The sequence below is a fragment of the Vanessa atalanta genome, chromosome 2, assembly GCF_905147765.1.
Source record: "Vanessa atalanta chromosome 2, ilVanAtal1.2, whole genome shotgun sequence".
NCBI classification, from domain to species: Eukaryota; Metazoa; Arthropoda; class Insecta; order Lepidoptera; family Nymphalidae; genus Vanessa; species Vanessa atalanta.
This window is the reverse complement of record NC_061872.1, coordinates 10,078,209-10,103,412: the sequence shown is the minus strand read 5'-3', so window position 1 is coordinate 10,103,412 and position 25,204 is coordinate 10,078,209. Positions and strand designations below refer to the sequence as shown.

The 25,204-nt window shown below is 32.3% G+C and overlaps 1 protein-coding gene across 1 annotated transcript; it reads right to left on the bottom strand.

Annotated features, from left to right (window-relative positions):
• Positions 1–25,204, bottom strand: LOC125070077 (2-oxoglutarate-Fe(II) type oxidoreductase ppzD-like). The gene is made up of 7 exons (XM_047679774.1): positions 24,453–25,204; positions 4,875–4,990; positions 4,354–4,488; positions 3,715–3,868; positions 2,819–3,036; positions 2,100–2,213; positions 1–1,041 (listed from the first exon to the last, which is right to left on the bottom strand). Exons 1-7 carry the CDS (start codon positions 24,520–24,522, stop codon positions 814–816), a joined length of 1,035 nt encoding a protein of 344 aa, XP_047535730.1. The 5' UTR covers positions 24,523–25,204; the 3' UTR covers positions 1–813.

Genomic DNA, 25,204 nt, shown 5'->3' with positions numbered 1-25,204 from the left:
AAATTTTGATACTGTTTCATAAGAGTCGAAGGCGATAATTAAGTACTGTTTCATTTAATACAGTTTTTTTAAGTTTTAATGTCCAATACGTAATGGTAAAAGCTTTGAATTATAATATTAAGCTAGAAAAAGGGAATAATTATATATTCCTATTTAAGTACAGATAACAAATTGAGCTATCAAACATATCTCACGATTTACTTAGTAAGAATAATAAGTAGACGTGAAGAATAATCACAATAATAAATAAAAAAACAGTTTAAATAAATCTTAATGATATAAAATGCAGAAGCAAGAACACAAGACGAAACATATATATTTAATTAAACGAATAAGCAGAAAATTGCGATCACACATCGCTAATTGCTAAGTACTTAAAATTAAAGAAAGTCAAAATACATTTTCAAAATAAGCTCAAAAAGCGAATTCACATCTCGGCCACATAAAATAAATGTCAAATCTGGAATGATATATAAATCTTTGAAAAGGTTTTGAGCAACAATGCCGTTATATTCTTAATACTATTGCATATTTTAATATCATTTTTAGAGTCAATAACCCCAACGTAGATAATGAGCCGTTTTTTTTAAAATGAATTTGTGCTTCTCTGAATAGTTTTGTTTTTGTAAGTCTACGATGTTCATTTGAGACTCGACAGCTGCGTGAGAGCGCCATGTCAACGTTGGTCGATTGACAGGTGTGACCATCGACTCGTATATTTGGCTAGCCGATTATTTCGTTGAATCTTTAAGGAGAAGCATGACGGCGGGCTAGCGTTTTGTACGATGCGTCCTTCCCGCTGTCCCGTACTAGTCACGCGTACGTTTCCCTAAAGCGTTTCTGGAGATGATGCGCCGCGTTGAGCAGGCGGTGGTGCAGCGTGAGGTGCGTGTGCGGGGTGAAGACGGGCGGCGCGGGGGCGGGCGCCACGCGGGACAGCGCCGGGATGACGGCGTCGTTGTCGGGGTGGCAGAAGAACGCGACGCAGTGGCGCCCGCGCGCGCGCGCGTACGTGCCCGACGGGACGACCACGCGGTGCATCTGAGCCCACAAATGTTATATTAGAAAAGAAGACTCTGAATTCATGTTACGCTTTAAATCTTTAGATTTAATTTTTAATGCTTTGTAGAATCTTTAATGGAATTGAGCAAATTTTTGAATATAAAAAACAAGTAATAACCGTCCGGTTGACATTACAAAACAGTATTCGAGTTTGTTTCGCATTAAATTACTCGCGTCTGAAATTCTAATAAGTGATTAGTCACGTGTTATAAGATGTGACGTCATTTATATACGAACATTAATTACAAATACATTATTCATTTATCTTTATATAAATGTTTACTTTTTTCGAAACATGTATTCAAACTTAATTTTTAGATAGTTTTTTGTATACGTATAAAATTAGAACGCGGAATTTATGGCATTTGACCTTGTTACATATTATAAAGGTAAATGTAGTCTTTTATCTTATCATTTTAAATAAATTAAAAAATGCGTGTGATACATACGCATTAATTGAAGTCGACTCTACATATTATACACTTTTATATTAAAGCAATCATTATTTTACATTTACTTATGAATGTCAGTTATAATTTTGTGTGAAATCGTTTCTCAAGCCTTCCTGCTATCTAGAGGAGTTATTTCGAGAATAGGACGGAAGTGTGTAACAGGGTGCGGGAGAGCGCACGCTACTTGCAATGACTAGAGATAGCCATCAAATCTTTTCCGGATATATACTGTTGTCCGGTTATTACCGTTGCTTATATTATATGCTTATACCGAGGTGAGATGTTAGATATTACACATCGAAGGCACTTCTGTATGGCTTGTTTTTTTTGTCTATGATTCTATGATAAGGTTGACTTTTCATTTTGTTTTCTTGCTATTCAAGTTTTTTTTTATTCAATTTATTGATTTATATATATATAAATAAATAAATAAATTGTATGTAGAACATACACCTTGAATGTTAAATCTCTGTTGAGGTTCAAGTGTACTGAACATATGATTCTACTTGTCATCGCTTACTATTATCAAAATTCACCGCAACTTGAATAGCAAGAAAACAGCAATGTGTTTGTTATACAACTTACAAGAGCTGGCAGCAAGTTAGTTGTCCAGGACGCTAAAAGTTCTCCGGTCTGGACGAGTATTGCTCCCTGCAGATGTCCTACGGCCTGCCACTTTTCGCTTCCATTGAGTTTGACCTGAAGTAATAAAGATAAACTAATTAAAATGATAATTAAAAAAAAAAACTGCAGCATAAAATATATCCTTCTTCTGACTGTAGTTAGGTCTCGACCAACCTTAAAGTTCGAAAAGTGATTACAATATTCCTTCACAAGGCCACTAGCCATCTGCCCTGGAAATTTTATAGTGAAGAAGATTGTGCGATAACACAATGAGTAGATCACTAATTCCATCATTATTATAGTCCGATGGAATGTCACCTTTCCGAGGCAATTGGGTGTAACACTGAAAAATTACTAAATCCGGACGGACTGCTTTCGAGAATTTCTTGACAGAAAACACCCAAATATTTTTACCTTAATTTAACCTCAACCTTAATTTAAGCTCGGGATAAGTTAGAGGATAAGCTAGGTATTAAGCCAAAAGGGCGTTAAAGACTTCTCTACATCTCACTATATTTAGAAATAAAGTCTAAATTTGTTATTTAAGCATATCTTACACATTAAAAATATTACGATTTAAGATTTAGTAGAAGTAGAAGTCTTTAATAAAAGACTTTTAGTTTTTTTTAGCAGTAAATGTCAACATTTTGTAAACAAAATAGAGCTTAAAAGTAAATTACCTCGAGCCCTCCTTCCGAGTCCTGTGCAACCAAAGTGAATGTACACCTATCGGAATGTGCCCCACAGCGGGTGTACGCTACGCCATCACCATGGCAACATGGTCCCTCGTCCTCGGGGGGCACGGGAGGGTAATACAGCAGCCGCATCGTGGACGGATTGCAACCGTCGCTTTTCAGCATCCCTGAGTGACATGCGAGAAGAGTTGCTGGGGGAAGACCTGAAAAAAGAGAAAATAGGATTGAGCACTTTTTCGTTGTATTTAAAGACGGCAATTGAATCTTATACCACAAATTATTGGAAGCCGCAATCTTAGTGTATACTCTCAAATCAGTTTTATAATTACTTATATATTAGATATCCAAAGAGTTTTTTGAGGGCCGAGATGGCCCAGTGGTCGATACGCGTGTATATTAACCGATGATTGCGGGTTTAATCTCAAATTTCAATGTTCTTAATGTCTATAGTTATCTTCGTGCTCGGAAGGAAGGAAACATCGCGAGGAAACTGCAAGTGTCTCATTTCAATGAAATTCTGGTAAATGTGTATTCAGCAACCAGCACGAGACTGCCTTAGTGGAATTAGCTCCAAACCTTCTCCTCATTCTTCATCATCATTAACGGGCTGTTACTTTACTATAAATGTTTTAAAACTGAGTAATTAATTATATTATTCATTACTTATATATTATTATCACCTTTACATATAAATATTGTTTATGGGTTTCCTATTAAGGGGTTATAGGGCTGCGTAATATTTTTTAAATTTCAAATCAGCGACAGATACAAAGAAATCAATTTTGAACCGAACATCCGTTACAAACTCTTATTAAGTTCGAATAAGTTATTGATAATATTGTTATGGTTTATAAAATGAATATTTATAATTGTATAATTACCAAAAGCGTAAGCCAAAGCTTGTAAAAGTACACGTGAAAGGTTGGTAAGGTCTTGCGCGAGCGGAATTGTGTGCTTAAGAAACTCCGGTACCTCCTCCTGAGCCGGCATCGATGCTGCCGATAATGTCGTTATGTTGAACGAATGACGCAGTTCCTAAGAAAATGGAAAAGAACAATGAAAAACGCTATTGTATTGATACACTTAGGGAAATATTATGAAGATGTGGTTCCCTTTTCGATCTGTTTTCGTGTATATTTCCACTTATATATATGTAAAAAAATATTATTTGCCTTCGGTAAGCTGGTACCTAATACCAGATAAATTGTCAGTAATTAAAAACCAATGTAAATATTTTAGTTATTTTTGTACCTTAGCTTAATTTAAAATTAAATCAAATTATATAAAATTATTTAATGACTATATTAAAGTAATGTTTATGTTCAATTGTGTGTAAGATTAGATTTATTTATTAATGCTATAATATGTTTTTACGTAAAATAAGATTTTTTTTTACAAAATGAATGGTTTTCTTCAGTTTAAACAATTACAAAAATATAATAAATACATACATTTATTTTACTTACTGTCACAAAGAAGTCGATAGGATAATTTACATACTGTTCTATTTTCGTAATTACCTTTTTAGTCGTATCAAATTGTTCCATTCCGGGTTTTACGTAACCGTGATTGCTGGCTGGATTGCGAAGGTATTGCGCTTGACAACCCTCGGGTAAAGCGCAAAAGTTATCCAAATCAGCGTAAACGGCTTTCAGCTGAATAAATAGAATAAAAGTGTTATCTGTATTAATCTTTATATCAAAGCAAGGCCAACCAAAAACCTTAATTGACAATTATTAGTTCGTATTTAATTTTATCTATGTTAAAACGTTAAAAATAGTCGCAATTTTTATTTAAAATTGACACGTTTAATCATGTCAAATCAAGCATGCAAACATGCCAACAGCATTCATACATTTATTTTGTATTTATAAGAATAAAACAAACTATTCAAGTTTAATATTAATATTTTTATAATTGTGTCAATGCATATATATTCTCTTATTAAATATAAGGGAACAGAATGAAAATTTAAGAAATTAGTTTAAATTATTCAATCATCACTTTCTCATTAAAGAACGAAATTGTATGAAATATTTACCTTCTCATCAGCGATTCCATGATTAACAAGCATGGCAAGCCCCTTGTTATTCAAAGCCGCAAATAACTGCTGACCAATACGCCTCACCACAGACTTCATGGGACAAACATCCGTACCTAAAAATAAAAAATAGTTTCATAGAATTTAACAAAGCAGCGCTAAAACTAATTTTACTAATGTGGTGGCACCTATGCGACACAGGGCCTAGAGGCCAACATTGCCCGCATAGATAAGAGTCTGATGTTAAATAATGATATATATGTTTTAAAAATGACGATATTACCCTTCGTTTCGGATATAAATGCCACAAGTATTTAATCAGTAAAATGTTTGTTAATTTATGTGCATTAATAAAATATTCACGAAAGTCTACTTGAGTTAAAAGCTGATGTAATAAATTTACCACTTATTACATATTCGTTTATATTTTAAGCATCTGATCGTTATCTTACATAAATTCGTTAGTTACATAAATAAACATTATGACGGAACAGACAGCAAGCGTAAATAAAATAACTGTTAACAATTATGTGCGTACTTTCTTGAGAACGTTATTCATACATTTATTTTGTTTTCATCCCGGTTTTAAACATAAATCACCTTCGTTGGGTGTATTTATGGAATAACCTAATTTTATTGTACTGTAATGGTAAGACCGTTACAATACAATTAGCATAGTGTACTGCTCATGTAATACAGAGGAACAAGTTATACTACCCGGCACGAAACTTGACCTAACATGGCGTCCTCTGCGCAGGTACAGTCCTTGCGAAAATCACGTACTATCTAAAAAGCTTAAAATAAATATTTAATATATTAAAGGGTAGGTACGTAATAAAACACAACGGGTTAATTATTGTATATTTAGTAATTATTGTATCAATAAATAAATAAAAAGAAATAAAAATAAAATTTAGAAATATTATTAGAAAATAAATTAATCACTATCACTCAACGGCGTGAAACCCTCAAAATCAGCAAATGAAGTCGAAGTTCTTGGATTGGTACTGGGGTTGGTACTGGTGCTCGGACCGGGTTCGTCATCATCAAAGACTTCCCAATCGCTACTACTGCTGCTATCTGAATCTCCCACTTGAATAACAAGTTGGTCTGTCAACTGGTCCACTACATGGTCGCTTTTGCAATAGTCGTCTTCAATAGACCTTACTTTTGAACATAACTTTTGCCATTCACTTGATCCCATAGCATCTACCTTCTGTTTCACCAGTTCCATAACGCGTGTGACGTTCCACGCTACGTTTTTGCTGCTAACGTAACCTTTGATTGCGGCCCACGCCATTTCAATGGGGTTCAGATCCGGATGATAGGGCGGCAAGCGAAGGACACTATGATTGTGTTGTGCTAATAATCTATCGATATTATAATTTTTTAAATTTTCTTTGTTCGTTTTTATTAGTTCGTACAACTGTGGCTTGTACATTGTTGGATCAAACGAAATTCCTTTTTCAGTCAGCCAGGCTTGCATGTCGCATTTCTTGGAGTTTGAATTTGGGGCCAAATTATATTGTGTATTATGGTAGGATGCATTGTCTACTACCACGACGGATCTCGGTGGTAGGTTTGGTATTAATTGTGAAGTTAACCATTTGGAATAATTTTCATAATTCATGTCGTCGTGATAGTCGCCCGTTTTGGCTCCGGATTTAAACATTAATAAACCATTTGGTATAAAACCGGCTTCAGACCCTGCATGTACCATAACTACCCGTTGACCTTTGGATATCGGTTTTTTTAAACCTTTTTTTGAACCGTCCGTCCACGCCTTGGAACTTGTGTGCGAAGCGTGGACATACGATTCGTCAGTATAAATTATGGGCCTTCCTTCATGTCTGTACTTTTGTATTGCTTCTAAATATTTGATTCGCTGTAATCTTATACTGGTTTTCTCAATAAGAACTTTTCTATTATTTTCTGTTGCTTTCCATATAAAGCCTAGATCCTTTAAGATGCGTCGAAGACTCCGTTCAGATCCTTGATAATTTATATCCGATCGCAGTTTTGTCAGAAGTTTCGTAACTGTTGGGATTTCATTATTTGTTAAATGAAAATTATGAATGCATCTTTTGATAACTCCTTGATCGAAATTGTCTATACCAGTTACAGGTTTCGATCTAGCATGTTTTTTTCCAGGCGTCCGGAATACTGTGAGAAATTCTGACTGCTCAGCTTCTTTTACGATTCTCCGAACAGTGCATAGAGAGGTTTTTGTTGCTTCAGCTGTTCTCTCTTTAATTTGAGTATCACTTCTGCCATTAGCTTCGTTTTTTAAAAAACAGTAAACATCGTAAATCATTTTCCGAGCTTGTCTTTTTAGAACTATATTATTTTTTCTTGGCATTTTAGTATACTTCGTTAAAATCTTACTATAATAACAAAAGAAACAACCCACAAAATCAACAATACAAAAACAAAGTTAATAATCAAACACAATTTTACACAATAAAACCGTTATATAATAATAACTTATGTTAATGAGCGTACACTAAGACAACACAGGAACATGCGCGGGCGACGGGAGACGCGGTGGCACTGCGCGGGGCCACGCATCCACCCGTTGCTATGGTTACTAGTAATGGCGGCCTTGTTTGCTATAGTAACGCGCTCCTCGCCTCAGACCGCACCTCAAACGACATCTATTTTTTGTTACTGCGCAGAGTCAAGATTCGTGCCGGGTATTATACAAAGATCTATGTAAAGTATTGTTTTAAATTTATTTCTATTTATATATAGATTATGAAAGTTAAGATGTTTGCAGAATATTTCCAAACGGAATGAAAGGTTATTTACTGGTTCAGCTTTAGACTGTTTTAAGGTTTTGTGGATTCTATATTTAATAATTAAATCTAAAGTAAATGATTTATTGTTACACTATTTTTAAAAGCATACATTTTCCACTAATTAACAAACAAAAGTCAAAGATTTTTTCTTTGTTATAATTATTCTTCATATACAAAATGTTATGTGAAGAGCAAAATCTGTACACCTTTTAAATTTCATTGCAATAATTAAACGCTAGGCGAAGTCAGACTCACAGTGACGTCATTTTATGGAGAATATTACTATCCTATTAAATTCTAACGTGTGTTAACAAATCCTAATAAACAAAATGCGAAATAAAAACATGACTCCATTATTGTCCGTTAACATGAAAACCGACTTTTGGATCATGCTAAATTACTATTAGCGCACATCTAGACGTTTTAAAACAAATATAACCTACTTTCTTTATAAATGTTAATGTACATATCAAATTCACAAGTCGGTTTCCTGTGAATCCACAAGTGGTTCGCATCTGCACTGAGCTTATTCCTATATTGGGATATAGAGCAACTGTTTGACCCATTTCATTGAAGATGTTTAATTTATCTCAATATACATCATAATTGATTTCTGTATATATTAGTATTCCTTGGTCTAAAGTTTAACTTATAAGGCTGCATATTTCAAGGTTTGAGTCATGAATCGGGACAAGTCATTAAGTTTTATGTCGAATAAGTCTACGTTTGTCGTGCCAGATTTATCGCATCAGACTGAGCATGAGATTGAGGGAATAGAGAGAGATCGCCTGCGCTTGCGCACATACTTGTGTCCTATGATATCTCTTGAGGGTTAGTTATAAAGGTTGGCGTACATTCGATAAACGGAATATTACTATTAAAGCTTAATTAATAAGTATAGTACATAATGTTAATAGTTTAAAATATTTAAGTTACAAAGTTTCAATTATGTACAAAATTGTGCACAAGCAAATATAATTGCAGCTACACAATAGACTTCAGTTTTGATTGATTACCAGAATATATACCAAATCGCGGGCTGAATCGGACATACATTTATGTAAATAACTTCTCATTTAATTATTATCGCTACATAATTATTATGTAATTTTCCTGACATATCCAATTAAAAAATAAATAGATAATAATAGATAATAGATCAAGTTTTATTGTTTGCAAAATAATAATGATTTGTCATGATATTGCGGCAGCGCTTGTATCACGTGTCAAATTATTACAACTCATCTTATTCGAGATAAAATAGAACCTTCAACAATAGAAATATAATCATTTAATTCGCGTAATCAAATACATAGTATATTCCGTTCACGCTCAGAGCGTATTTTCTTTCTTACACTTCAAAGTATCAATGTAACACAACCAGATTCTTTTAACTATTTCCAAGTTTTTCAAGACTATCAAGTTTCTAGACGCTACGCTGGTTTTGACTTGGATTACAACTTCCCTGTAAAGCGAGTAAAGCTAGTTTCCTAGTATTTATATGTACCTGTGTTACAATAAATAAAGTTTAATGTTTGATAATAAGGCTCGTCTTATAACGACCACACAAGTGCATCGTACATACACACGAGTGATTCACTCACAACTAGATTTTAAATAATGCATATTTATGTAGTTTGTAGTTACAAATGTATTACTAAACACTCACGGAATGGAAAAGTATATAAAACGATTTTGTTGGACAGTATGAAATTGATGATAGTAATGAATCACTTATCCACGTCAAATTGTATAGAGAATGTTAACGGTTTTATTACCATAACGTTTGACTCGTCAACTCACAAGATTAATCAATCATTTGTTTGCAATAAAAATGATAAAAACAAAACTGTGCTTTCGTGCTAAAATAATATTTTGAAGTAATTCAAAATAAGTAAATCAATCAATAAGTAGAACAAATGTACAAACATACAAACAATAATTGAATATTATTTATTTATTACAATAGCTGTGTTATTATTACGATATCAACAAAATCTTTTATGTATGCTATACATGATTGACAGGAAATTAAATTATGCAATTTGTTACATAAGAATTGAAATTGGAGTACGTCTTGAGTACATATGTTGAATTGTGGTATTACAAAACAAAATTGCATTTGATTCTTTATTGTAAACGTTGGTTATTGCTTTGTAAAACACGTAGACATAAAAAGTTTACAATTTAATTGTGTATAAATAGAATAGATTTAAAAGTAAGCACAATGACATACTTCATAACGTATTTTAAATCGAATGGTAGAGTAAATGAAATCAAATACGAGTTGACAACACTTTAAAACATTATAATCATACTTTATTTTCTCTCATATATATATGTATATAGATCTATGGACCTTCAGGGACTCGCTCGACCAAATGAGCCCAATATCGACAAGATCAACAAAATTGGTTTGCAGATCATAATACAATTTTTCGTTAGCAGTAGAGGTGTAGGTAGAGCCATGAGATGGGTATTCCGAATGAAACATTCTGGTAAATTTCATTTTCGGAAAGAAATAGGTTAAAATCGACGTCCTTGTTTTCTTAACATACTTAGTTCTAATAAGTAAGAATCTATTAAACATATAAAGTGCCTAAGTATGCTCTATACAATTAAAAAAATAAAAATAATTGTTAGGTACAAGTGTAATATACTGAATTTACAAGTGTAGACCATGTAAGACGTATGTATTTGTACGCGGAAGTGCTTACGTTAACCTTATCCGTATGTTAGAGTCTTATAACAAAGGTCTCTGTGACGAAACGAAGGCCAGATGCTTTTTTTTCAACGTTTTTATATTGCTGTTTAAATATTAATTATTTTTGTTGCTTAACGCTCACGGATAAATTTTCAATAATACATCTTAATTCAATTTAATGAACATACATCCAACATATTTACATAATCTATATAGGTATGAAAATCCTTTTTCTCCGTTTATCCATTGTTTTTCTTTCTTTTTTTGTTATAATATTTAGAATTAATAGTACTTTGCTATTGGTGGGCTTAGTGCAAGCCCACCTGGGCCTACTCATCCAATATTGTACCACCAAACAGCAATCCTTAGTATTGTTGTGATCCGGTTTAAGGGGTGAGAGATTACAGCCACTCCCTAGTGCCTTAGTTACATCTTAGTTCCCGAGTTTGGTGCATTAGCAATGTAACGAAAGATAAATATTTCTAACAGCGCCAATGTGTATGGGGACCACTTACCATTAGGTGGCCCATTTGCCAGCCTGTCATTAATATCATAAAAAAAGAAAAAATAAAAATGAAAATGTCGAAATAAGCAAATACCTATAAGCTTTCCTTAAATTTTACGGCTACTTATTATTATTTTGATATACGGTATAATTTTATTCGAGGATATCGATTTGTCTTATTAAACTTTCATCAGTGGGGCATTTTATTAATAAATATAATTATTGTGTAATTAAATAGTTGCAGTGCACTAATCGCATGCCAGGCTGTTATGTCATTCATTGTATTTGTGCAACAATAACAATAATTATTGGAAAAATCCAAAGAAAACCTTGCTATATGGATACACATATTTCCATAGATTAAATATGATTCACAGATTAAAATAAAATCTTTGTTTATATTCAAATCAAAGTTCTTTTAAACCATGTTCATATTATAACTTGACATTTATAAATTCTTTGAAAGTTCCAATCGCGGTTAAGATGTCTGTCTGCCTACATTCGCTTACAATGTTAGAAGAAATCACGAACATACAATATAAGGAAAAAGTAAATTTTAATGACTGCGTTCCAACGATCCACCATATAAACTCACAAGCTATAAGGAAAGAGGAAAACAGGCGCTTAGATCATGGGTTTTATGCACCGTGACGAAGCATTATTTAATATAAAGTATTTACTTTTGCAATATTTTTTTTTCGCCTGATCGATAGATATAAAATTCAATCTTACTACCTCTTTTATAATAAACTCGATCGAGTTATTACTAAGTCAAACGAAATAAATAATATTACCCATATCGTATATGGAAGTCACAAAGTCTCAGAACAAAAATCTTTTTAAAAAGTAATTAAATGCTTTTTACCATGGACTTATATGTAAATTACGAAAACATTGATAGCGTTCTTTGATTTTTCACTTAGGATAATAATCTAATTGTCTTTAATAAGCATAACTATGTAATTCGACTGTTAGAAAAGAGAACTTTTTGATCTTCTAAAATGAAGATTTAAAACTGCTTAGACGAGCCTATTTAATTGGATATGTAATGTGATGCGCTTTGAAAATTCAAATATATTTATATCTGAAGACGAGATGACACGCATGCTGTAGCTATGTAAGTGGGTCATTGGGTGATATAATGTATACCCGAAGGTTGTTCGTAATATGTAGAAATAATCGTCATAGCGGTGCATTTAAATTTTATTCGTGACGTTGCACTAACTCTTGTAACTAGCACAAGCGGCAGCACTATGTTTTTTTATTTTTTTAAGGCCTCCTCTACCTTTGAGGAGAAGGTTTGGAGCATATTCCACCACGCTGCTCCAATGCGGGTTGGCGGAATACACATGTGGCAGAATTTTATAAGTCGTGAAAAAATTACTTGTAAAATCCAGCCGGTACATGTCCCCATTTTTGGGCAAAGGTCTCCTCTCCTCTTTACGAGAATGTTTGGCTACCCATGTGAAAGAATACCACTTCATACATTCAGGCCTCCACGCGATGTTTTCCTTCAACGCCGAGCACGAGAAGAAATATAAACACAAGTTGAGCAAACGAAATCCCATTGGTAGTTAAGATTCATGTGTGCCACTGTACAATTTTAGCTTGTATTATTTATGGAATTATTGTTATTATGAATCTATAGTTCGTCTACAGTCAATAATAAATCAGTATGACGTTAGCTGGTGTTTGTAGAACCCAAATCATAAATATGCAATGTCATACCATAAATCTACTTTTTTATTAGTTTCAATATGACTAACTGCAGGAAATTTGTGTGGTATTTCCATTTATTTTAGTACGCAGTATTTGTCAATTATATGATAAGTGGGATTTATTTCGATAATATTAAAGAACTAGATCTTTAGCTAAATTTTACAATATATTGATACAATGTGCTAATTCTAATGTACAAAAACAAACATAAAACCAATTTTTAAAGGAGAATCAGATAACGAATCGGCTGAAAAAAATATAGATATCTATATTGTTTTAAGCTCGAGTAATAAATACCAATTTTATTTATATTTCTACCTTAATGTAAATGTCGTTTAAAAATCGTATTCAATATTTATTTACGATCCCGATGAAACAAACGAGTTTATATTTTAAGACAAGTGGTATTTAAATATTTTGGTAGTTTATGTCAAAAAGCTATATAGTTCTTTTCAAGGCGTTCCCCTCGCGTTAATTTATTATCGGCGTTTTATTAAAATAATCTTTACATATATAATCTAAGGTATCTTGGAATCACGATGGTCACTCATACTAATGCACTCCGAAAATAATTGAACATAGAGGGGGCGCACCTTCGTGAGTAAATAGATCAATAGCTTATTAAAAAAAGAGGATAAAAGTTAAATAAACTACATTTGACATCGAATTGACGCGATATCATTGGAATAAGTTGATCGAAGGTTTGTTGTTCTTTATTCTTTTTTCGATTGGAAGAAGCTATATACTATAAATAAAACTGTCTGTAAAATAAAAAGTCTGCATGCATTGATGCATTCTTGTCGCAGAAATAATATTTACAATCATCTGTTTTATGGCGTTGAACACGTGTGTCAACATTAATTTTCTTATCAGACCTTTGATTTGTCGTTTTGGTAAAGTTGCTGTTAACGTTTTGCGGTGTTTTAACATTAATAAATAGGATTTATCGACCTAATACAGTTACTAGTAGGTACTTACAAGTTTAAGTTACAATATCCAAGAACGTCATGGTATATGTAAGGCGATTATTGCAACATAGAGAATATAATTATACTTGTATCTTGTATGGGCGAAACTAGTACTTTTTAGACAAAATTAGACTATTTTGGACGGGATACAGTACCTTTATCAATAATAGAGGTTTTATTCCTTACATTAAACATTAAAACAAAAAAAACAGGACAGAAAACGTGCGATAAAAGTGTGATGACGTTTGGTTTCCCTTGCCATTTCAATTATTTTGGTAATGGTAAAATACATTATTAACTCTCTAAGTCCGGTGTATCATTCTCTGACGCAGATAATAATTCAAAGAACACTTTGATGTTGTTTATTTATTTGATGTTTTGCAAACGTCTATATAACTTAAACAAATGTTTGGTTGAGTTCAACATAAATGCAATTCCGAGTAAATTGGTTGATTTGTTTCGCTAACTTTAAATTTAGCTAATATTTACCATGTGATTGAGTATAATTCCTATTAAATGTTCATTAATTTATATCGAAAAATACAAGAAATACAAATTCAATAAATATTAACTGAATAAAGTCACATCGAGCTAAAATATAAAACATATATTAAGGAAAATGGATAAAGGATAATTGTAAGGTCGTTAAACGTGCTCGCCGAAGCATTGAGCAATTCTTAATCAGAATTGGAAAAGTCAATAAACTTGCTTTGTTTAGATTGTGTCACAAAAAAATCTTGGAAACTATATAAATACACGTTAAGCAATCTATACACGGAAATTTTAATTAATTAAATGTTCTATTTCTTAACATACACTTAGCTCTGATTTATTTTGTTATGTAGTATACAATCTTTGAATTCAAACAAACATTATGAAATTTGGAGAAACATCAGATGGGGACGTCAATAAGCATCACAGTCCATAGCTTACTCTAGTTACTGAAGATCCTCATCTATTGTTTTATGTTTTGATAATATAGAGTATATAGCTAGCTTATCAAAAATAAAAAGGCTATTGTTTTCATTATTAATACAAAATTAAATAATTTATAGAAGTGGAATAATTTGTTCCAATTTTATCAATTTTCGTGCAAAACATTTGCATTATCAGATTAATGGTCACTTTTATCGTACAACGATTTTGCGATAAAGTAATGAAATCAGAATTGACTAAAATGCGTCATTATATTTTATTTGTAAATATTATTCATTCTTTAATACTTTTTATTTTTTTTTACCTCGAATGCTTATTAAGTAAATGTAAATAAAAGATAATATAATAGTTTTTACATCCATTATATTAAAACAACGATTTTTATAAAACGTATACTCAAGAGCGTCGATTAAAATTATATTTACAGAATGTCTTTTAACCATCTGTGCTTAAGCAAATATTAATTTAATTTTTACAGTTGTCCATTTTTGTAATCAAAACCGGTAAAGAAAGTCAAATAAAAATATAAAATTTGTAATATTTCCATAAAATTAATTCATGTAGAAATAAAAATGAAGGCATTGTACAATTTAAAAGCAAAAAAGTAAAAAACCACAAAGTATTTGACAAGGATGAAAAGTGAAATCAAGTTTAGAACTACCATTCTCTTTCGTATTGCATTGATACTGCATGAAGTCTAAATTCGTACAACAATAACTTTTTGTCGAATGTTCATTATCCACAGATAAAAAATATAAAATAAGAAAAAGGTTTTTGTGTCCATTGGTTCAATTATAAACTGACGAAGTTTATTTTTATTTCTGTATATCGTAAATAGAAGGTAGACAATAAATGACTCAAATGTATAAGAGGTATGAGTAAATGTTACTCATTCTGTAAGAGTTTAATGGAAATTAACACTACATAGATATTACGATACAATACTAGAAATCTTCGTTTAAATAACTATAATACAAAATATTATAGTTCATATATGTTAATACATGTACATATCAAACACATCCATAGTTATGGTATTTAAAATGTGACTAAGTTGTGGCAAGGTCTTCCATCGTGAAGGAGAAGAATAATTCAATCATAATTGCCTAATTGCGTTCGAGTGTTTTGTCTCTGACATCATAAGAAAAACATAGTATAAATGCTTTTTATGTGGTCGGTTTTTTAGATCTGAATTAAAATAATGTACCGTTTAAGATTTTATTCAGATTTAACTCTTGTGATAATTATGTCTTTCAAAGTGATTTCGATTACTGTTATTTTCAACGAACTCTATTCAATTGTAAAATAAATATACCTAATAGTGTTAAATATTTTATCAAAGACAGGTCGTGATCTCTTAACCCACAGGTACCGTCCTGTCCGTTCTGAATAATTTCTGGTGCAAGATTAACGGCTTAACATAAGTCTCGAGGAACGGGATCATAATGTTTGACATGAACATACATCTCACAAGGTTTGTCTTGTTTGCTCAATGCTATAAGAAAATAAGCCCTCAGCGGACTTGAAAGAAATTATAAGAACGTAGAGTACCAACATAGCAATACAATGCATAAATCATATTTAAATTTACGGTCCACTGCTAAAATAAATAAATACCAATTTAAAAAAAAAATACTTAGAGTAAAAATATAATACCTAAAATAAATAGATATATAATTGATTTGTAATCTTGCCAGACAAAAAAAATATTACCTAACATTAGCCAAATAGGTCGGTCTTCAAAAGATTGCATCATTTCAGCGGCTTCAATGTTATTTATGTTCCAGTTTAATAACACGAGGGGAAATCTGAACGAGATATCAGTCTGGCCCAAGTAATCGTGTAGAAAATAGGCTTTATTATACCATTAGCACGCAACGCAATAAACTCTGAAATATCCATATATATATAAACATATGAAAATATTGTTGTTTCGATGACTAATATCGTAATTACATTTTACCCAAATATTAAACGTTAAGAACTGCTGCCTGCATCCACGAACGATGAAGTTGGTAATGAGAGATACATTATTTATGTTCATTTCCCGGAAAAAACCTTCCAATTTGTCGACCAACCTAAAAACTTTGACCCTGCGTATGACTGTACCACAATATAATTATATACCTAAATATATAATGTATGTATCTGGTATATTTTTTAGATAATGTTTTGTTGGGAATGAAAAGAACTTATTCTAATTAATATTTTATTGGTCAAAAATACATTAATAAAGGACGTTTTTTGCTGGTTTTTCGCAGTTCTGATTTATTTTTGGGGAAACGGTGGTAGAGTTTGGTTGACAGTCAATAAAGTTGTTGTTGACTCGAGAATCGAGTAAAAATTCCGACTTATTGGTATATAAATATAAATATTCATTTTTTTTAATATAATTTGTACATAAATTTTTAAAATGTAAAATTTTAATTTACTATAAATTTTCCTATCGTATTGTAGAAATCTACTTTTAAGTAAACAAGAAATTCTAGTTTTACATTCCTTATATCCGTCAAGCAATCAATGCAAATCTTGTTCAATAAATCTTTTCTCATTATTACAGTGCTTAGAAACTTCATATCTAAAAACAAGTCATGAATACTGTACGTTGTGTGCAATTAATTGATAATAAATTATATTTGACCGATACATTGAACATTGCACGGGTGCAATCTATGTCGAATCAATGAAATGAGTGATCGGATGCACTGACTAAAACGATTGTGAATTTTAAACAGTTTATTGTTTCATTTATGACGTACTTGCCCGTATAAAATCGTAACAAATTTGGTGTAAACAGGCATTATGATGAAAATACGATAGAAATCACCCGTCAACAGCGTGTTACGGCTTTGAGGACAATGGCATACCATGTGTTGTATTTATGATTGTAACTCGACAAACATGGTTTGCGCAAATTGGAACTATTTCAATATTGAAACAAGAATATAAAAGGCTTTTATTATTATAATGATATTGACAGCGTCAAGCTAAGCAAACGAACTGTCTGACGATAATACCCGACGCCTTTAGAATAATTTATACTTTTTTAATTTCTTAATTCTGTAGTATACAAAAATGTTTAATCGTTTATTATATAAAACGTAATAAATAAAACTGAGTGAAAACTTCTTATCTTCAAAAGTTTATTTTGAAATCACGTACAAAAATTTATTTTTTCGCAACAAAATAAATAAATGAATTATATAAACACACCTTTTTTTTTGATTTCCTTGATTTGATACAGGTGGGAGTAACTTCTATCGTCAGCGATGACGTAAAACTGTATCAACTATAGATAGAATAATTATCATTATTTTAATATCTGGGTATTTCCTTTCCTTTCAAAATATTGAAATTAACATTGATAAATACAAATGTGAAATATATTGACAATATGATAGTTTGTTTTAGATTGTGTTTTAAAGAATCATAGATAACAAATAATTGTTACGTGGTTGTTTTTGTCAAGACATATATATATATATTTATTTATTTATATTTTGTGTATATCTATTCAAAATCTTTTCAATAGGAGGTTGGAGTTGACAGTTAGGAGCTGCGCATAATTTCTCGATTGACTTCTTGATTTTTGTAGGTTGGCGAACGAGTACCTACCTAAATATTAATCAGTTTTTGTACATACTAAGTACTTTTCATAGTAATTCATCAAATGGTTATAATGTTGTAAACAACTAAAGTATTGTATTATCTATTATTAATTAGATAAACAAAATTGACTTCTAAAGTTGTGTTTTAATTACAACTTACACATATCGAAAGCCTATTTTTTCCCTCTTTTGTATAGAAAATCACGGCTCCAACGAATTCGACAGACTGAGATGTTAAGTATAAAATGAAATATGGCGGACGGCCATTTCTATTTTATGAAACTAGTGTTATATGTATGGTATGTACATTTACTTACGAATACTTTCTCTAATCACATTTTTTATCGCTTTTATTTTTAATGTATCTATTGTTACTCTTATATAAGGCTTCAAACACTGTTTGAACGCTAAGAGCGTTCTCAAGATCCACAAGTTACAAGTCCACGTCACGGTAGCATACAAAAGCGATACCGTGGGGCCCGTCGAAGAGACGGAGAGGGTAACTCTCTTTTACTGGGTTTATTTGTTGTACAAGTTGCTCTGGGCATCAGGAAGTTCCACAAAACCCCGCCTTTCACGACGGGGAAAAGAGTAATGTGTTTTGCCAGCAAAAAAAAAGGATTTACAATTCCGATTTTAAATACTTTTTCTTTCACTACATTTATTTGTTATAGTCTATAATGATTATAGAATATATAACGGCCCACACGGGTGGATGAATAACTTTAAACGAGGATGAATAAATTGAAATTTGTCGAGATGCTAATTTGTGATTTAAGTACAGTTTTTCCTATGAAGTTTGTACCAAAACTGATGACCCACTAACCGAGTTTGTAAATCACCGACTGCCAAAAGATAAAAAAAATGATTAAGCGAGTACATTTCGCGGAAGCAGCGGCACATGTTACCGTTTTGAAACATGACGTCCTGTTTATTTACTGTTATGTCTGGTCACGGCTTATTCGTCTAGTGACTGATGTATATTACATGAATTTACACGAGTAATAATTGCCTAATCATAAAAGTAATCCTTGTAGTATACGTTTTGTTTGATATCTTGTAAGCGTATAACACAAGGCAACTATTTCACGCACCAGAGACATCATATTGTACTTAGGATCTAGAGCATAAAACGTTTAAAATATTGTCACTAGAAAATGTTTTCACCAAATTTTGTATTATCAGACAGACAAGTCTACTACGTTAATAACATACGTAATAACTACGTTAATAAATAAATACAGCTCCACTCAGACAAAGGAACCGATGATTCATAGCCGCACATTACCCAAGCGTCAAAACAAAGGATTTCCAAAATAGATTGTAGTTGACTATAAAACGCTGACATTAATACCTAGTTGTGTCTAATTTATAAAAACAGAAACTTAAGACACAATGATAGAAAAATGCAAATTTTTAGTGTGTACTGTTTGTAAAAGACTTTAAAAAAATCTTTAGTTTCCAAAAAATTTGGATTAAATTTAAAATACAATAACAACCGTTCTTGCAATATAGTTAGCTCAACATTATACAAGTAACGGAAACGATATCTAATTACTTCTTGGTAATTTGAGGTTTTAAACAAAAACATTGTATTTTTACAGATTTATTTCTTATAAAAATTAATGTACACAGAAATTCACAAGAATCGTATTGTTACGTAGTAAGGCAAAACCTTACTTATTTTATTTGATTGCGGCTTCAAGCCCGGCAAGCAGCACTGAATTAACATGTTCTTTTTCTTTGCAACTCCTGCATGTCGGATGAAACGTATATGCTATCCCGTATTGGAGCCTCGTTGTGGCAAACGTTCTACTCAAGATGAGAGGCGGATGAGGAGACTTTTACAGATTGTTACTATTTTACCTAGGTATATATACCGTTACTCCGATACTATGATTTTTGCAGTAGATAGCTTTACCTTTCGTATGGATTGCATTGGACTTCGCCCCTTGCTATTAGTGAAAGTGTTCCGTAATAAGTAATTCCACCACAAAGAATTTGACTCGCAAATGTACCGTTTAATTAAATATATTCAAAACGGGATTTTCAAAGTTCCCAGTTTTGATATTATCTCTGAAATACATATGCATTGTTTAAGAAATTGCATATTCATATATATTATCATACTATTAGGCGACGATTGTCTTTTTATAAGTTTAATTTTATATCGTTCGTCTTAACCTCGATATAAATGAATTTTAAAACAATAGGAATCGATTACAGTTAACTTTGTTTAATAAAAAAATGTGCTTATGCATTTCAATACATAGATAAATAGTAACTAGGAAGAATTCATGATGTTCATGATCGGTCAAAAGAGCGACGGTTACGCAGGCCGCAATTGCACAGGCAATATTATAGTGCTCGAGCGGATGCACAAACACAGGTGCATTCTTTATTCCCTTACTCTAAAAATACAATGGGTAGGCATATCCGACACGAACATCAGGCGCAAGAACAACGGATTTACGCGCTGTCCAAGCCAGGGGAATGTTAACTGACAGTTTCCAAACTTCGGGTTACTGCATACTTCTTGATAGTAAAGCCTTTCACTGTCTGACCGGAGTTTGAACTCAGGACCTCTTTATGAGCTAGCCACTAGACCAACGAGGTGGTTATAAATAAAATAATTTAAAAAAAATATAACTTAACTACCTTTCAAATATACAAGGTAACAATTGATTGAATTATGATAATTATTATTATAATAAAATGTAAAAACTGTTTCATTATCAATTGTAAATATGTCAAGTATAACATGAATGAAACTGAATGTGGGTCAGTCGCCGCAAGGAGTCTGTGACCGCCCAATTAACACCAAACTGTGATGAAGACGCGACATGCGCGATCTCCTAAATAAATATTTGACATTTTCTAAAACATACTCTGTTGTACATGAATGTAAAAATTTATTAGTAACATACGTAGTTACTAATAAATTTTTAAACCCGTACATATATATCCCAGCTACGTACTACTGACTAATCCTAATAAAAGTCCAACGTATAAACACTTTTCACGCTCAACGTAAATATTTACGACACGTAAGAGGGGTACGTGATTTTATAGCTAAATTGAAGTACTTGTTAAGATTAATGATTTAAATAATATAATAATCAATTGACTGATTTAATTTTATACTTTTTTACTAATTATTGTTATTAAAATAATAGCAACACTGAAATGTATTGCAAATGAAAGATAACAAAAGCAGTATGACGTAACACTGTATTATCAAGTGGAAGTTTGACCTTATAATATTTCGATAGCACGATTTTGCAATACGAGTTTGACTACCTCTATATCTTATCATGCTCGTACAAAATTAGTAACCTTCAAAAATTTACTAAACGTCGAACAAAACACAAATGTTAAAGGTTGCATATTCAATTCTATGAAGAACAAGTTGTCCTCGTATTTTTATGTCGATTGCACATACAAACCATATCTTAAATTTAAAATTAATAGTGTATTCATATTTATATGGATCATTTTTGTTCAAGTTCAAATGCTCAAGGTGCAACCTGGGTGATTAACATCCGTTGATTAAAAAAAAAAACGTTATATTATTGCAAAAGCTGACAAACGGGGTTGCTAGAGGTGATAAAATTCTGGGTAGTAATGCTAAATGGCAAACCAAAGAGACAGAACTCGTAAAATAGTAATGTTTAAAAAACTTTAATTGTACATATGTATATCGATTTTATCAATATTCTTTATTATTTCGAAAAGACGTTGTGATGATTTGATGTTTAACTTTAAGAGTCAACATTAAACAACTCGTTAAAATTTTTTTAGTATGTTACGCGAATTCAGCCAAGGCTTGCAATTTAGACCAATTGACGTCAGCTAAATGTTACACAAGGCGAAGAGTAGTTAGGAATAAACTTGAAAAAAGTGAATTTTGATGTTTTATACGTTTTGTGATTTTATTTGCTATTTCATTATATGAGGAAGACTACTTATACTGCACGTGCTTCTCGAGACTTATCAAGTGGTATTTCAACCTATTTGAAATAATAAAATGTATAATTAAAGTTGACTAGGAAAAGAAATCATAGTAATTACATTCATTAAAAAAAAATTTATAAATAAATGTTCTAAAAGGCAGAGAATAAAACTGTTTATTTTTACATTATAACATTTTTTATGATATAAAAACTTGTTGCGATATTTTACAACAATTTCTTCTTGCTTATAACTTGTGTCAAAACATAATTATGTATACTCGCGAACCATTGACCAGTTCTCTCTCAACTCTCAGTGCAGTAGATATATCATGGTGGCACGCATAACGGACTTTGACAATTGAATGTGTGTACAATATTTTGCCTGGGTTGATTACCGTTGAGGATTACCTTCGTCTGGGGTAAATTCTAGGTATAGTATCAGTACCGCCATCGGAACTAAAGCAACATGTACGTTTAGCACAATTCTGTTTATTTCTAAACGTGTAACAAATAAAAAATGATATAAATAATCTTTATGATGAAGAGTTTTCAGAAATTGTTAGTACTGCTAGTATCGTAAACTTGGTTTAAAGGCTCAAATGCGTATTAACATATCAAATCTATACATCAGCAATCAATCAAACGAAGGAACACAAAAATATATCAAATCAACTTCAGAGAATATATCATATCTTTATATGATTATACAGATAATAGATTCTGAGATGTCATCCTTCAATGTAAAATAACTTTATCTTGGACAATAGTTCCTACCAAAACATGTGTTCAGTACACACTTGCAAATTCAGTATCTCCATTTACCAAATGAATTGTTTGAATAAATTTGCCAGTTTTAGTTGTCATGTCATTGTAATATTTCTATGTAGGAATATAACGTGGTAACAGGGAATGGCAACTGACAGATGGCGATGCTATGTATTGCGTGTGAAGAACTGGGGGCTACAAAAGCCCGACCGGCCGTTGCCCTCTCTACTTAACTTTTTTTTTCTGTCTGCCGCCTTTGAATTATCTTCGTTTCCGATTCAGGTATTGGTATAGTTATTTACAATTTGCTTTGTATTCTTAAGTTTTATAACAATAATCGAGTTTGTTTAAACCACAGATCCTTAATAAATAGGGATTAAACAGTGACAGTAATCCACGCTTTATCTTATTCTCACTTAATCACTTAAATGTGTAATCCGACAGTGACAAACTATTGGTCGACTAATTTGTAAATGTTTTTATTAGGAACTTTGAAATATTTCTTTGTTTAAAAAAATATTGTAAAGTGAACGCCGATTTTGTGTCTCGATGCAAATATTTTATCGATATGTCAAAATGATTGATCGTGCCAGTCTGTAATGGCAAAATGTTTCGTTACTTTAGTGCATTAAGTAATAGGTTTCTCTTTTCAACGAACGCTTAAAACGTGTTAATTAATAAATGCTTTTTACATGCTCAATTTATTAAAGCTTCAACAAACTACGATAATAATACAATTATGCAACGTATCTGCTCAGCGAAATTCCTATGTGAAGAATTGCGATCTATTCATAATTTAATGAAAATACTTATTATTTGTAATTACATATTTTTTATAATGCTTTTTAATTTAGAATCAATTTTACCTCTTGTGGGATTAGTATCAATCGTGTAATATTTATTTCATATCATAATGTTTGTTTTGATAGCAAACTATTGTCTTAAATTACTGCAATTTAATATTTTTATAAATAATCTTTTAACCATACCAAACATGAGGTATGCTCTACTTTCCTAAATATCATCAATTAGATCTGTTGATTTTGACTCATTGGGACTTACTAACGGTTTATGTTTAGATACGACTTACGGCCTTTAGGAAACACTAAACGACTTCTTAGTCATAATTATTTATTTTAAGCTTGTTGCAAACTCGTAATTTGCATCGATTTAAATAATAAGAAACTCTCTTTTATTGATATTTAACGAGTGCAATTAAATGTTTGCATTTTAAGTAGAAAAAGAAGTAACTGAAAAGAATGTTCCGTGAGGGCTTTGAACTCGTTGCCGATTGAACTGGATGCATTTGAAGATAATGTTTCAAGATTTAATGGCCTGTTACAGCCGATGCAGCTGTCGATATTAAGCTCGTATGCCTTTAATAATAATTGGGGGATACACGCAGGTAAACTTTAGTCCTTTGTGAATGGGAAGAATTATTAACCCAAAGAAAGACGGAGTATACTCTTGAGCCATCTCTAGTATAATAATAATTAATCTCCAAGTTTGTATTGGTAAAATGTAGAGAAGGAGTCTGGAAATATTGATATAATATCGCTAAATGACCAGGAGTTACAAGTTGTGCTTGAAGAAAGGAAATATTCTAAAGGTTCAGGTCTCACCTATATGCGCCAGGTCGATGATAGGTATTTCGCAGCGCGATAGCAAAGTCTCCTCTTGAACGGCCGCCATCGTCGTCGCCTGCTGGTGCCGATCTGCGTTCGTCGTACACTCGTCCACCGATCTCGCGCCTTATCACTCGACTCCAGGTAAGTAATTAGCAATTAGCGATCGTGACACCGAACGATAATGAAGGATAGGTTTACGATACAGATAAGCACTTAGTACACAGAATAGGACCGAACGTTAAAGTTTATTAAAGTTGTGAATGGTCTTTTGATTACCCCTGGTATAGAAGCGTTCAGAACTCATTTGCATAACCTTGTAGTTCCTGCTCGAAGCGTTCTGCGATCTGACGTAGCAGCAATAAGCTAAACTGACTTGACACATTAAAAATTGGTTTCCGTGACTCTCTCACAGTAAGTATGCGTAGGAATCGTTGCTCCCGCGTGTGCGACCCGACGGCGTCGCGCGCCCCCCGTCCCCGGTGGCGAGTTTCGAATGTCTTTGATCTAATAAACTGGCTCACCGTGCGCGATGAGCGTTACCCTGGCGTCCGATGTTAGCTCTCACTTGTATATCATCGCGCAGACTTTCGTAACCGAATGGCGTGTCGAAACAGCTCTGCCTTGAACACACTGTACCGTAGAGAAAGCGTGGGACACGATAACTGCGCGAACTACTCGGCGATCGGATTGAGACTGACTGACGCGGAGGGGCGCAGCGCGGGCCTCGGGCTCTAACCGACTGACTC